This window comes from Rana temporaria, chromosome 9 (assembly GCF_905171775.1).
Source record: "Rana temporaria chromosome 9, aRanTem1.1, whole genome shotgun sequence".
Classification (NCBI taxonomy): domain Eukaryota; kingdom Metazoa; phylum Chordata; class Amphibia; order Anura; family Ranidae; genus Rana; species Rana temporaria.
Window position 1 is genome coordinate 139201314 of NC_053497.1, and position 16150 is coordinate 139217463.

The 16150-nt window shown below is 44.3% G+C and overlaps 1 protein-coding gene across 2 annotated transcripts in view; it reads left to right on the forward strand.

The window, feature by feature from the left end:
* The window catches only part of ABL1 (ABL proto-oncogene 1, non-receptor tyrosine kinase), a 325871-nt gene that overhangs the window by 264423 nt on the left and 45298 nt on the right, over positions 1–16150 (forward strand). For both annotated transcript variants that reach the window (XM_040324661.1, XM_040324660.1), the window contains 2 exons: positions 6174–6258; positions 11626–11803. In XM_040324661.1, the coding sequence (XP_040180595.1) occupies positions 6174–6258; positions 11626–11803 (263 nt within the window). The remainder of the gene's footprint in view (positions 1–6173; positions 6259–11625; positions 11804–16150) is intronic.

The following is a 16150-nucleotide window of genomic DNA, read 5'->3' on the forward strand; positions in this document are numbered from 1 at the left end:
CCAGGAGTCGGAGGAGCCCCAGCCAGGACGTCTCGTCCCAGGAGTCGGAGGAGCCCCAGCCAGGAGGTCTCGTCCCTGGAGTCGGAGGAGCCCCAGCCAGGAGGTCTCGTCCCAGGAGTCGGAGGAGCCCCAGCCAGGAGGTCTCGTCCCAGGAGTCGGAGGAGCCCCAGCCAGGAGGTCTCGTCCCAGGAGTCGGAGGAGCCCCAGCCAGGAGGTCTCGTCCCAGGAGTCGGAGGAGCCCCAGCCAGGAGGTCTCGTCCCAGGAGTCGGAGGAGCCCCAGCCAGGAGGTCTCGTCCCAGGAGTCGGAGGAGCCCCAGCCAGGAGGTCTCGTCCCAGGAGTCGGAGGAGCCCCAGCCAGGAGGTCTCGTCCCAGGAGTCGGAGGAGCCCCAGCCAGGAGGTCTCGTCCCAGGAGTCGGAGGAGCCCGAGCCAGGAGGTCTCGTCCCAGGAGTCGGAGGAGCCCCAGCCAGGAGGTCTCGTCCCAGGAGTCGGAGGAGCCCCAGCCAGGAGGTCTCGTCCCAGGAGTCGGAGGAGCCCCAGCCAGGAGGTCTCGTCCCAGGAGTCGGAGGAGCCCCAGCCAGGAGGTCTCGTCCCAGGAGTCGGAGGAGCCCCAGCCAGGAGGTCTCGTCCCAGGAGTCGGAGGAGCCCCAGCCAGGAGGTCTCGTCCCAGGAGTCGGAGGAGCCCCAGCCAGGAGGTCTCGTCCCAGGAGTCGGAGGAGCCCCAGCCAGGAGGTCTCGTCCCAGGAGTCGGAGGAGCCCCAGCCAGGAGGTCTCGTCCCAGGAGTCGGAGGAGCCCCAGCCAGGAGGTCTCGTCCCAGGAGTCGGAGGAGCCCCAGCCAGGAGGTCTCGTCCCAGGAGTCGGAGGAGCCCCAGCCAGGAGGTCTCGTCCCAGGAGTCGGAGGAGCCCCAGCCAGGAGGTCTCGTCCCAGGAGTCGGAGGAGCCCCAGCCAGGAGGTCTCGTCCCAGGAGTCGGAGGAGCCCCAGCCAGGAGGTCTCGTCCCAGGAGTCGGAGGAGCCCCAGCCAGGAGGTCTCGTCCCAGGAGTCGGAGGAGCCCCAGCCAGGAGGTCTCGTCCCAGGAGTCGGAGGAGCCCCAGCCAGGAGGTCTCGTCCCAGGAAAACTACCTAGACGCGAGAAGTGGGTTGTGCTGCGACTAATGGCCACTAATGAGAGAACCAGGAGAGCTGGACAACACAGACAGAGGGACTGGTAAGAACAACAATGCTGCTGACAAGGGAGCAAGGTGGCTTTGCATTTTCAGTTAACTGTTTTTAAGTGGAAAAATCCCTGCGTAGGGAACTGGTGTATGAACTTTTTCCTTCTTTCTGTCCAAAAAAAAAGGGCTGCCACACCCTAAAATACAGTTTGGACTGGCACAACTAATTGTAAAATCCACACCACACATGAGTAATGACATGAGCTGTGTTCCCGGCCCCTTTGTTTGTTTAGTTTTTGGTCAGGGAATCTCCCAGCTGGCAGATAAATGTAGCTGGGGATACAGCCCTGTGCATGAAGTGGTCACATATGATGGCTTCCCAGCGCAGGCACAGACCATGCTCTATACACAGCACAGAGGTGGTCTTAATTACTGCCAGTGAGACCTGGCGGTAATTCTTTAGGAATTTGTCATTGCCATAGCGACAGTTTCTTAAAGTGGAGATAGTAAGAACTACCTGAATTTGCCACATGTTTTGATAATTATTGACGCTGGTGCAAATGCTTGCCTGAATTATGGTAGTTCTTAATGAAACTACCACCAGAAACATGTCAGTAATACATTTTCCTCACTGTATTGTTTTCAGTATGTCTTTGAATAATAATCTTGCCCTGTAGTTCAGCACAGTGGTTGCTTTGTTTTTTTCTTTATCAAGGCAAAGCTAAGAGCCTTGGAAATAAATATGGCTTGCTCCCATGCACATGCTTATACAAGCACATAATTAAAATGTATCCAAACCCCAAAATGTGTTCTTGGTGTGGTGGCTGCATTTTATTTTTGAAGTGTTACTAAACCCACTACCGTAAAATGAGTCTGTATATGCAGTAAAGGGAAGGTGATAAGCACAGGGACCAATCAGCACTGTCAAGACAGAGGATCATGAGTCCTGTAGTCTCATAGGACAATCAGGGCAGAATGAAAACTCCTCCTACAAGCTTTAACCAGGCACTGATAGAAGTTACGTGTACATAAAAAATTCCGCGCCTTACTCAAAAAAATTATTAGTGAACAATATTATATGCTGCTCCTCAAAAACAATAAGAAATTGTACATATAGGAAAGTGAGAATAGAGGGCGCTGGGCCCATACAAATAATGTGTACAGTGCCGTGCACCAATCAGCTAAGATTGGCAATTAATTAACAATCCCTATTGGATAAAAAATATATAACAAAACATCAAATAGAGTCCCATATATTGCAGACAGCGCTGCACATTGAAAAAAACACACAGCGTGAAAATCCAATGTGATCAATAATAATAAACGGGAATAGTCCCAAACAATAAAGAAAATTTTCCAATCCACTTCGTTAGTTGTGAATTTCTTATAAGGAGAGAAAGTGCCACCACCGCTCTTAATACTTTCAATTCCACCCAAGGTGCTTGATATATAAATTGCTCTTACCAGAGCTTGTGGACCATTTTAATGAAAAGATGGTCACACCAGCTTATGCAGGATTGTGCCTGCGCACATGAAGATATGGACAAACCGATATACAGATCCAGGAGCTCCACATGGGATATTTATGCAAGAGAAGAAAGCCAGGAAGACCAATAGCGTGATAACGTTTATTTAAAAATCTTAAAAAAACATAAAAACAGCCAAATGGCCTCTTACTTTAGGGGGTGCCCACCCGGCACTGAGGCTACGGACTTGTTACCGCCAATCTGCGGTTTCAAATTTGGGATTCGAAGGGGGGTGGAAGCCGCCGCTATCTCACCGCCAATGGATCCTTGCCGACACTCCACAGCGCAGGGGGGACGTCACGTGACCAGGACTGCCTCCGACGATAGAAGTTACAGGACTGCTATATACTGCAGATGAGAAAAAGTATTTAGCAGTTTAAATTTACTAAAATAATTGCATTTCCATGTACTGTGGGAGACCAGATATAGTATATGCAGGGCCCTGGGTTTAGTAACACTTAATAATACACTTCCCGTCCCTCGGTGGCTACATCACACCTCCTCTGTATCTATTGAGTGAGCCATGGTTCTAACCCTAGGCTGCTCTCTTTTTATAAGGGCTACAAACATGCCTGTATCTCTTCATCTCCATTACAGGGAGGGCAGAGCAGTTGGTAGTTTACAGAAGATAGCTAGGAAGGAAAGTCTTCTTCAGTGCAGCTCACAGGAAGTGATCAGGACAGTGCACTTCTGGCAAGAGCAACAGGTACCTGCTGAACATATTCTTAAGTGAAAAAACTGCAGCCACCGCTGAAGGACTGTAGACCGCAATATATTAACTTTTGTTCTTCGGTTTAGTTCTCTTTTAAGCCTCATGGACACTGGATGATTTGTTTTCCTCCCTTAGATGCCTTTCTCTAGGGGAGGAAAAAGCAGCGTTGAAAACATTCCTAAACAGTGCCTTGAAAAGGCATTCATACCCCACATTTTGTCATGTTGCAACCAAAAACGTAACTGTACACTGCTCAAAAAAATGAAAGGAACACTTTTTCATCTAAGTATAGCATGGGATTTTGATCTAGTCAGTTAAGTAACAGAGGGGGTTGTTTATCAGTTTTGGCTGCTTTGGTGTTAATGAAATGAACAACAGGTGCACTAGTTGGGCATCAATGAGATGACCTCCAAAACGGGAATGGTTTTACAGGTGGAGGCCACTGACTTTTTTCTTTCCCTACTCATATTTTCTGACAATTTTCGCTACTTTTGCGGTTTTTGCTACTGGTAGCATGAGGAGATACCTGGATTCTATAAAGGTTGCACAGACATTCTCAACTCCTCCAGGATGGCACATCAATACGTGTCATTGCCAGAAGGTTTGCTGTGTCTCCCAGCACAGTCTGAAGAGCATGGAGGAGATTCCAGGAGACAGGCAGTTACTCTAGGAGAGCTGGACTGGGCCGTAGAAGGTCCTTAACTCATCGGCAGGAACTGTATGTGCTCCTTTGTGCAAGGAGGAACCGGATGAGCATGAGCCAGAGCCCTACAAAATAACCTCCAGCAGCAGGCCACTGGTGTGAATGTGTCTGACCAAACAATCAGAAACAGACTTCATGAGGGTGGCCTGAGGGCCCGACGTCCTCTAGTGGGCCCTGTGCTCACTGCTGTCACTGTGGAGCTTGGTCTCGGAATGAAAACCTTGGACCCATTGTCAGACCCTACGCTGGGTGCAGTGGGTTCAGGGTTACTCCTGATGCATGACAATACCCAGCCTCATGTGGCGAGAGCATGGAGCCAGTTCCCGGAGGATGAAGAAATTGACACCATTGAATGGTCACCACGCTCACCAGATCTAATCGAAAAGAACACCTCTGGGACATTATGTTTCGGTCCATCCGGTGCCGCCATGTTGCACCTCAGTCTGTTCAGGAGCTCAGTGAAGCCCTGGTCCAGATCTAGGAGGAAATACCCCAAAACACCATCCGTCGTCTCATTAGGAGCATGCCCTGATGTTGTCAGGCATGCATACAAGCACTTGGGGGCCATACAAACTGCCGAGTACCATTTTGAGTTGCTGCAATGAAATTTCAGCAAATTGGACTAGCTTGCTGCATAATTTTTTCACTTTGATTTTCGGGGGGTCTTTGAATTCATCCCTCTGTAGGTTGATACATTTTAGTTATCATCAAACGATGTGGCATGCTTTTGTTCCTAACACATTACCCAGTCCGTATCAGTATAGATATCCAGCATGAAATTTTTCCTTATTGAGATCGGATTTGTTTTCTAAGGCCGCGTACACACGATAGGATCGCCAGAGGAGAACGGTCTGAAGGACCGTTTTCATCAGTCCAAACCGTTTTCATCAGTCCAAACCGATCGTGTGTAGGCCCCATTGTTCTTTAACCTTCGGTCCAAAAAATGAGAACTTGCTTTAAAATTGAACCAATGGACACCTAACCGTCAAAAACGATCGTTGGTATGCAAAAGCATCGGTTAAAAACCCGCGCATTCTCAGAATCAAGTCAACGCATGCTTGGAAGCACTGAACTTCGTTTTTTTTCAGCACGTCGTTGTGTTATACGTCACCGCGTTCTGACACAATCGTTTTTTTAACCAATGGTGTGTAGGCGCGGCGGACCATCCATCAGTCAGGTTCATCGGTTAACCGATGACAACGGTCCTTTGGACGGCTCTCATCGGATGGACCGATCGTGTGTACGCGGCCTAAGTGTTCCTTTAATTGTTTTGACCAGTGTATTTTGTTAGGATTTTATGTGGTAAACCAACACAAAGTGGCAAATAATTGTGAAGTGGAAGGAAAAATGATAAATGGTTTTCCACTTTTTTACAAATAAATATGTGAAAAGTGTGGCGTGCATTTGTATTCAGCCCCCTTTACTCTCATACCCCTAGATTCTGTGGGAATGCTTTGCTCTTTGCTGCATTTTTTGGGGGGATTTTCAAAACCGGGTCAGCATTGTACATGAAATGTCAAGCTCTTCGGAGCTTGTCAGTAGATTCAGAGACACTTTTTTAAGGCAAAGGACCAGCTGATTAAGGAGCTATAAGTTGGGTGACTTCTGATGATGTTGGGCGAGGACATGGAGGGAGACTAAATTCTTCATATCAATTGATTTATAGAATGTACCAGTCCTGTAAGCTGCTGCCACCTAGTGGCTGACTTGTCCTTAAAGCCTCTCCTAGTTATTGTATGAAGACATTTCTCTAGCAGTGAGCTCCTGTTGATGTGTGAATGCAGCGGAAGGCAATGTTTACCCTGTGAATGGGTGTTGAATGCTAGAACATGTGATTGCCTGGAGGTTTTCTCTAACGATTCACGTTTTGCAGTTTTACATTATCCTCAGACGCAGTGCTGTATAATAGCACCCAAACACTGATGTTTTTGAAGCACATTTTAATTAAAGTCTGTCAGTGGATGCACCCTGGGATTAAAGAATGCTGTTTGAGGGATTCTAGCTGCTTTATACTTTCTTATGAAGCCTTTTAAATAGAACCTAAAAAAAAAATGTTTGTTTTCTCCCATGTTTTCAGGAGGACACAATGGAAGTGGAAGAGTTTTTGAAAGAAGCTTCTGTGATGAAGGAGGTTAAACACCCCAACCTGGTGCAATTGCTGGGTATGTAAACTGGATATGCATTCTTTATTTTAAAAAAGCTACCACCTTTTCTTTTCTTTGCGCATTCTTATGGGTAAAATGGACGTGTCATTAAGATTCACATTTCTGAGAACTGCAGTTACAATGATCACATATGGTTGCAGAGATCGAGATCATATATATATATACATATATATATATATATATATATATATATATATATATATATATATATATATATATATCTACATCTAGATATATTACAAACTGAGCAAAGGGGCCTCTGCATGGGCCCCCGCCTTTACAGGGAGGCAGTTCTGACTAGGCCTATTAGATTGCAGGATACACTGGGCAGTGTGGCCAGACTCGTCTGCCAGTTGGACTGCACAGTCATATGTAGAAAAAACGACAAATGCTATAGCAGAAAAGTGGAGGTAAGACTAGAAAATTAATATTTTTTTATCCCAATGTCGTTTAATATTTAGCTGTGCTTTCAGGTGGTGAATATGCAGCAAAAGTATAAAATGAACGTGCTTATAAGGGGTTAGTAGCTTTCTGTTTTTTTATTGATTAGTTACCATGGGCAGGATCTTCAATTTTTTTGCATTGATTTTCTGTTATGCAGTTTTAATGCATCAGCCCCATAATCTCCATTAGTACTGTGGTTTATGAATTGTGCTATGTTGTAGTTCACTCCTGAATTTGCTAATATCAGGAGCTCCCATAATGCCATTCCAAGATTTCCCATCATATTGGTAATCATGGGGTTATTCAGCAGTAGCCATTATAATTTTTCGTCATAGGAATGGGAAGTGTCATTGCATCATGCAGCATGTTCTGAGTGCGTTTAGCTGTTGTGGGGGCGGGGTGGAAGGAGTCTCAACAGATCTGGGATGGTCTCCCATCATGTGTTCCTCCACTAAAGGCTCTGCTCCCTGCTCTATACAACTACCTACGTTTACTCTCCTGTCCTTTTATACCATATGTATATGTGTAATGTATTTCTAGATATCTAAAAAAAAAACTATATATATATAATCATGTGACAACCAAAAAAACGTAAATGTATTTTATTGGGACTTCATGTGATAGACCAACACAAAGTGGCACATAATTGTGAAGTGGAAGGAAAATTATAAATGGTTTTAAATTTTTTTTTTTACAAATAAATATCTGAAAAGTGTGGCGTGTATTTGTATTCAGCCCCCTTTACTCCGATACCCCTAACTAAAATCTAGTGGAACCAATTGCCTTCAGACGTCACCTAATTAGTAATAGAGTCCACCTGTGTGTAATTTAATCTCAGTATAAATAAGGTAGAGCTCTGTGGGGAGGGGGGAGTGCTGTGCAGTTATGAGGACAGGGGTCTGTGATGGGATTGGTCAGTCTGTGATGGGATTGGTCAGTCTGTGATGGGATTGGTCAGTCTGTGATGGGATTGGTCAGTCTGTGTTGGGATTGGTCAGTCTGTGTTGGGATTGGTCAGTCTGTGTTGGGATTGGTCAGTCTGTGTTGGGGGTCTGAGATGAGGGGCCTGTGACATGCACAGGAGGCTGCGATGTGGAGCATATCATGGGGAGTCATAGCACTAATATGACACTCGGACCTCCGCTAGAAGAAAATGTTTCTGATCGGATCCCCGTGAATTTTAATTTACTCCCCCTAGTTTAGATTAACCACTTAAGCTTCAGAAGAATTTGCCCCTTTCCTGACCAGAGCACTTTTTGCGATTTGGCACTGCGTCACTTTAACTGACAATTGAACGGTTGTGCGACGTTGCACCCAAACAAAATTGACGTCCTTTTTCCCCACAAATAGAGATTTATTTTCTTGGTATTTGATCATCTCTGCGATTTTTTATTTTTTGCGCTATAAACAATAGAAAAGCGACAATGTTGAAAAAAACAATAGTTACTTTTTGCTATAGTAAATATCCCCCAAAATATATATCAAAAAAATGTCCTCAGTTTAGGCCAATATGTATTCTACATATTTTTGGTAACATTTTTTACAATAAGCGTATATTGATTGGTTTGCGCAAAAGTTATAGCATCTATAAAATAGGGGATAGTTTTATGGCATTTTTATTATGATTTTTTTTTTAAATTTAACTATTAATGGTAGCGAGCTGTGATTTTTATCATGACTGCGACATTATGGCGGACACATGGGATACTCTTGACGCTGTTTTGGGACCATTGTCATTAATACAGCGATTTTTACTGTATAAATGACATTGGCAGGGAAGGGGTTAAACACTAGGGGGCGGTGAAGGGGTCAAGTGTGTCCTAGGGAGTGATTCTAATTGTGTGGGGGTGGGCTACAAGTGACACGACAGGGCGCAGTAGATAACTGTCCTGTCACTAGGCAGAACAGGGAAATACCTTGTTTACGTAGGCATCTCTCCGTTCTGCCTCACCATGACACGATTGCGGGCCGCAGGCGAACGTCAAGTTCGTGGGGCCTGTGGGCATGGTCATGGAGAGTGTGCGGCGGGCGCGCGCGCCTCAGGTTTTCTTAAAGGGGACGTACAGGTACTCCCATTTGCCCACCACTGCCATTCTGCCAACGCATATCGACGTGCAGCTGTATGCAAGTAGTGAAAGCATATTAATGTGTTAGAATGGCCCAGTCAAAGTCCAGACCTAAATCCAATTGAGAATTTGTGGCAAGACTTGAAATTTGCTGTTCACAGACGCTCTCCATCCAATCTGACAGAGCTTGAGCTATTTTGCAATAAAGAATGGGCAAAAATATCCCTCTCTAGATCTGCAAAGCTGGAAGAGACATCCCCAAAAAGACTTGCAGCTATAATTGCAGCGAAAGGTGGTTCTAGTCTAGTATAGACTCAAAGGGGCTGAATACAAATGCACGCCACGCTTTTCACATATTTATTTGTAAAATAATTGGAAAACCATTTATCGTTTTCCTTCCACTTCACAATTATGTGCCACTTTGTGTTGGTCTATCACATAAAATCACAATAAAATCAATTTACGCTTTTGGTTGTAACATGAGATGTGGAAAATTTCAAAGGGTATGAATACTTTTTGAAGGCACTGTGTGTGCGTGTATGTATATATATATATATATATATATATATATATATATATATATATATATATATATATATAATGTGTGTGTGTATGTGTGTGTGTATATAATATATATTCTCACAAAATAGGTGCAGGAACTGAACCAAGAACCCCCCCAGCCTCTAAATGTTTAAGTTGTGCGTGTGGTCAAATTTTACAACGGTGGGAGGGTCTTAAAAAGAGCATTAAATACCAGGAGTACATTATATGCAGAGTTTGGGTGGGGGGGGGGGTTGTTACACACAGGGTGCAGAAATTGGGAGTGCGTTATATAATTGTTTCAGAGTTCACAGGTGGGCTGCATTCAGAGTGCAGAGTTCAGCCGCCTTCCACAGCTGCTTACCTCTGCATCCCCATCCACATCTCAATTTCACTTCTCTTCAGTTTTGACCTATGCATGCAACTCCTCTCCACTGCTCCCCCTCCTTAAAAGCTCCACCATCTTCCACATGTCTTACTTTTTTCTTCCTGTATTAAGCTGAAGCACCCAGCCACCTCTAGTACCTCCCCATGGAAGGAGAGCATTCAGTGGGGGTGTCAGCATCTGCACGGCACCCCAGGACTGTGCATCTCTCTTGTCCCCATCCCATACTCAGTGGGAGCCGCTCAGGAGATCAGATCTGTGGAAGCTATTGGGAGACAAGCTTTCGGTTGTAAACACAGAAGCCAAACTTCTGTGTTTACAAGTAAGGCCCCATGCACACGAGACGCAGATGCAAACTCATCTAAACACACGTTTTCAAACGCAAAAAACGGCGTTTAAAACACAAATTTTGCGGCGTTTTACAGCGTTTGCGTTTATAAGCGCTTAGTTAAGAAACATCATAAGACCCCCCCCTAAGCTCAAAAAACAGTATTATTTAACCATTTCAGCCATTTTGTGAGACCAGAGCAGCTGAGAGAGCAGCAGTGTACTTGGATTTAGCGTGTCACTTGCCACGTCACCTGCCACAAGTTGTGGATTGTCCACTTGCCACGTCACCTGGCCACAAGTTGTGGATTGTCCACTGGCCAAGTCACCTGCCACATCACCTGGCACGTCACCTGCCACAAGTTGTGGATTGTTCACTTGCCACATCACCAGGCCATGTCACCTGGCCACATCACCTGGCCTTGTCACCTGCCACAAGTTGTGGATTGTCCACTTGCCACATCACCTGGCCATGTCACCTGCTATGTCACCTGGCCATGTCACCTGCCACAAGTTATGGATTGTCACCTGGCCACAAGTTGTGGATTGTCCACTTGCCACATCACCTGGCCACGTCACCTGGCCACAAGTTGTGGATTGTCCACTGGCCACATCACCTGGCAATGTCATCTGGCCACGTCACCTGCCACAAGTTGTGGATTGTCCACTTGCCACGTCACCTGCCACAAGTTGCAGATTGTCCACTTGCCATGTCACCTGGCCATGTTACATTGCCATGTCACCTGGCACGTCACCTGGCCACAAGTTGTGGATTGTCCACATCACCTGGCCATGTCACCTGCCACAAGTTGTGGATTGTCCTCTTGCCACGTCACCTGGCCACGTCACCTGGCCACGTCACCTGGCCACGTCACCTGGCCACATCACCTGCCACAAGTTGTGGATTGTCCACTTGCCACACGACCTGGCCACATCACCTTCCACGTCACCTGGCCATGTCACCTGCCACAAGTTGTGGATTGTCCACTGGCCACATGACCTGGCCACGTCACCTGCCACATCACCTGGCCACGTCACCTACCACAAGTTTTGGATTGTCCACTGGCCACGTCACCTGCCACAAGTTGTGGATTGTCTGCAATGCAAGCAATTACAGTTTTTTATGTTTTGTTAATGGTTTTTCATCATTTGCCATCATTTTTGAGATTTCTAATGTAAAAAAATAGGTCACCTTTAAAAACGCCTATAAACGAAGTCGCGGCAAAACGCCGGTATCGCGTTTTGCGTCTGAACCCATTTCTTTGCTTCTGAAAAAACGAGCATAAACGCAACTGCAGAAAAGCGCAGAAAAACTTGACTGTGTGCATGGACACATAGGATAACATTGAATGTGTTCAGGGGCAGTTGAAAAAGCTGTCCAAATGCCTCTGAACACGTGTTTACCAGCGTCTCGTGTGCATGGGGCCTAATAGTGGTGAGCAGAGGGCATGGTCCAGAGGTAAGTTCCAGCTGAAATAAACCCCTGTATATATGTATATGTGTGTATATACAGTATATAGATGCATACACAGTGAACGATGACACTGAACCATCAGATCCCATTGTTCAAGATATATTTTACTCTACCCTGCTTTGTTTCAGGGGTTTGCACACGGGAGCCCCCGTTTTACATCATCACGGAGTTCATGACATACGGTAACCTCCTGGATTACCTGCGGGACTGCAATCGGCAGGAGGTGACAGCTGTGGTGCTGCTCCATATGGCGACTCAGATCTCATCTGCTATGGAGTATTTAGAGAAGAAGAACTTCATTCACAGGTGGGTGGCCCAAGCTACAAACGGCACAGTTCAAAAATTCAGTAACGCCATTTACTTAAAGCGGGGGTTCACCCTTAGAGGGCACTTTTCCCCCTTAGATTCCTGCTCGTTTTTACTAGGGGAATCGGCTATTTATTTTAAAATATGTGCAGTACTTACCCGTTTACGAGATGCATCCTCTCCGTCGCTTCCGGGTATGGGCTTCGGGAATGGGCGTTCCTTCTTGATTGACAGTCTTCCGAGAGGCTTCCGACGGTCGCATCCATCGCGTCACGATTTTCCGAAAGAAGCCGAACGTCGGTGCGCAGGCGCAGTATAGAGCCGCACCGACGTTCGGCTTCTTTCGGCTACGAGTGACGCGATGGATGCGACCGTCGGAAGCCTCTCGGAAGGCTGTCACTCAAGAAGGAACGCCCGCTCCCGAAGACCCATACCCGGAAGCGACGGAAGAAGATGCAGCTCGAAAACGGGTAAGTACTGCTCATATTTTAATAAAAATAGCCGATTCCCCTAGACCGAACGAGCAGGAAGCTAAGGGGAGAATTTTTTTTTTTTTACAAATGGGTGAACTCCCGCTTTAATCATCAGTGAAAGATCTTTGAAAGAAATCTGTTTCCTTCTTGTAATTTTGGGATGGACATAGAGGAGCTCTGCTCTAAAGGAAAGGCCGCTACTAAATTCATTGCTTACAGTTAGCGCTCTTACCACCCTCCTCTGCATCGGGAAGACAAAAAAGGTTTGGTGTCGGCACTGACTCCTTGCTTTATGACAGGACAGCTTTAAGCTGGATAGAGGGGTTCTTTTTGTTGTTTGGCAGTGTGTAACTCATCTCCAAGTCAAACTCTCCAGATTTCCAAAAATAATTTTGATGATTTAAATTATATAGTTACATATACAGTAAAACCTTGGTTTGAGAGTAACTTGGTTTGAGAGCATTAATTAATTTTGACTTGATATACAAGTATCGTCATGCCACAACGGAGTATAATTTCACCTCTAAATGTAGCAATATGGTTACATTTAATGAAGGTACATTTGGCAACATATTGCTACACTTAGAGGTGCCTCTTTTCTCTTTTATACTCTGGAGCTCCTGCTGGATTTTGTTTCTGAACCCCTTGTGGAGGCTTCCATTTGTGGAGGGACATTTTATGGTTACACAACTTATCACATCGCTATAATCTTTTTATATGGACTGTAAGCTGAAGGACCTATGAATAAATGGTTGTGAAATCATTTGAGTTACCATTATTTCTTATGTGGGAAATTTTCTTTGATATACAAGTGCTTTGGATTACAAGCATGTTTCTGGAACTAATTATGCTCGCAATCCAAGGTTTAACTGTAGTTACATAGTCAGGTTGAAAAAAGACAAAAGTCCATCTATTTCAACCATAAAAATGTATAAATTCAAAAATATCATACAATCCCATATACCCAATTATATACCAACAGTTGATACAGAGGAAGGCGAAAAAAAACCAGCAAAGCATGATACAATTTGCTACACCAGGGGAAAAAATTCCTTCCTGATCCCCCGAGAGGCAATCGGATTTTCCCTGCATCAACTTTACCTATAAATGATAGTACTCAGTTATATTATGTACAAGAAAGAAAGAAAGAATCCAGGCTTTTATTTTTATTTTTTTAAGCAATCTACTGAGCTGTCCAGAACCAACTCTGGAGGGAGTCTATTCCACATTTTCACAGCTCTTACTATGAAGAAACCTTTCCGTATTTGGAGATGAAATCTCTTTTCCTCTTTTTGACCCCAGATTTCATATTTAAGAGGACCTGTCATACTTTTATTCCTATTACAAGGAATGCAAACATCCCTTGTAATAGAAAAAAATGACCCATTGTTTTTTTTTTTTAAAGTGTCAAAATAAATAATAAAAATGTTTAAAGTGCCCCATCGAGCTCGCACACAGAAGAGAACGCATACGTGAGTAGCGCTCGCATATAAAAAAGGGTGTTCAAACCACTCATAACCGGTATGGCCACAATCGTTGGAGCAAGAGCAATAATTCTAGCCCTAGAACTCCTCTAACTCAAAAGATGCAACCTGTAGAATTTTTTAAACCTCACCTATGGAGATTTTTAAGGGTAAAAGTTTGTCGCCATTCCACGAGCGGGCACAACTTTGAAGCATGACATGTTGGGTATCAATTTACTCGGCATAACATTATCTTTTACAATATAAAAAAAATTGGGCTAACTTTACTATTGGAAAAAATAGAAGAAGAAACTGCACTAAACCGTGCTGTAAAATATTGAGTTATATGTGAGCTTAAGGTGTTAAGTGAATAAATAAATCTGTGAAGGTAAGAAAGCTGCAAACCTGCTGATAAACAAACCGTGTATAAAATGGAAAACATTTTAACTTTACTATAGTCTTATTTTTTTTATAAAAAAAAAGTGATTTTCCCCCAAAAAAGTGCGCTTTTAGGACCGCTGCGCAAATACGGTGTGACAGAAGTATTGCAACAATCGCCATTTTATTCTCTAGGGTGTTAGAAAAATATATATATAATGTTTGGGGGTTCTAAGTAATTCTCTAGCAAAAAAAAAATGTTTTTAACTTGTAAACACCAAATCTCAGAAAGAGACTAGGTCCTTAAGGGATTAAGAGCTTGAGGGTCAGAGCAGAGAGCCAGTGACTGACAGACCCTGATCCTCTGCTCACTGAAGGCTGAGAACTGAATGATCAGCTGTGTTTGATTTCTTGTTCCATCACTTCCTGTAGCTTGTATCAGCATTCACTTCCTGTTAGGTCATTTTCCAGAAGCCTCCACTTCCTTTATCTACTTCCTATACAATGGGATTGTAAAATCTCCCGTCAGCTATGTCAGGGCTCGACAAAATCCAGGCGCCCGGTCGCAATCGCGACAAGAAATGTTGTGTCTCGGCCAATTGGGAGGGAGAGTCCCCGATGGCCGAGACACTCGTGGACATCGCTGGATAGAGATGGGGCTCCGGTAAATATTAGGGGGTCCTGCTGCACATAGAATGCATTAAGATGAAAAAAAAAAAATTCTGACTTTACAACCCCTTTAATCCCCACACACACTAGTCAGGTGCTAGCCCAGTTTGCATGATACAGGTAGATCCTGTCGGCTCCCACCAGACCTCTTTTATAAAAACTGAAGGCGTTGGATGGGATAATGTTGGCTGAACTGAAGCTGTTTCCAAGCAGATGCAGGCACTGATCAGATAATCTGAAAACTGGAAGCAGCCCAGTAAAGGATTCATCCATCCATGCTGTACAGTGTGAATGGAAGGATGTGTATATAGTATATCCAGCTTTAGGGACAGATTTTATGATGTATGTATTTATTTTCTTTTTCTTATAACGCCACTTTAATATTTTTTCTCTTCCTATAAAGACTTTCTACAGCATAATTGGTAACAATAGCCAATATGTTTATGAACAGAAAAGTTAAAATGCTGTGCTTTTCCCCATCTGTCAAAGTGGTACAGCGTGTTCAGTCTCTGTATCAAATACAGCATGCCATGTGGCAATCCATGCTGAGACTAAACATTTTGCAATCTTTGCAGGAGACAATTTGTAAAGTACACCAGAGAAAGAGAGCACATCTAAAGCTGGCCATACAACAGTTGTTTTTATTCGACTGTAGTGACAAGAAAATACAAAGAAGTAGCATGGAAAATATAGTCCGGAAATTGGATGCCTAAATTAAGGGCCTTAGCCTGAAGGTGCTCTTCGGATTTTGGTGTTTTTTTTTTTTTTTTTTTTTTTGTGACTAGGCTATGAAAAAGTCTCACATGTGTTATCCCCATACTTGGGAGGAGTAGCAGAATGTGTTATGGGGTATAATTCTGAGTATGCCAATGCTGTGTGTGAGAAATGTTACTTGGTGTCACTAAACCCACCTCCTTAAAAAAACTATCAAATTGTATATTACATGCTGTTCATACTCGCTGAGATTTGTTCTGCAAATCCAGCTAGGGAGTTTGCAGAGCAGTGTTGGCAGCTCTGCACATGCTCAGTTTTCATTGCGTTTCTATGCTGAGCATTTCCTCCCTAGATCATGAATAGCTCATGTGATTGTGTAACACACGTGGGTTTATACACAGTGGTAAATGACAGCCCACTCCCTCCCTCCTCTATGCCCGATAATCAGCTAAACACCATTACATGTTGTTTGATCGAGGCTTCACCTCCCTCTTACTCTAAGACACAGGCTGGAGGGGCATGACACAGCACGTGACAGGCAAAAATCTGCCCACACGATGTTATTGCCCAAAAAAAAAGTTTTGATTTCAAATATATATTTTTATGACCATTTTAAAACCGTTTATTGATTTTTTTTTTTTTTTTTTTAC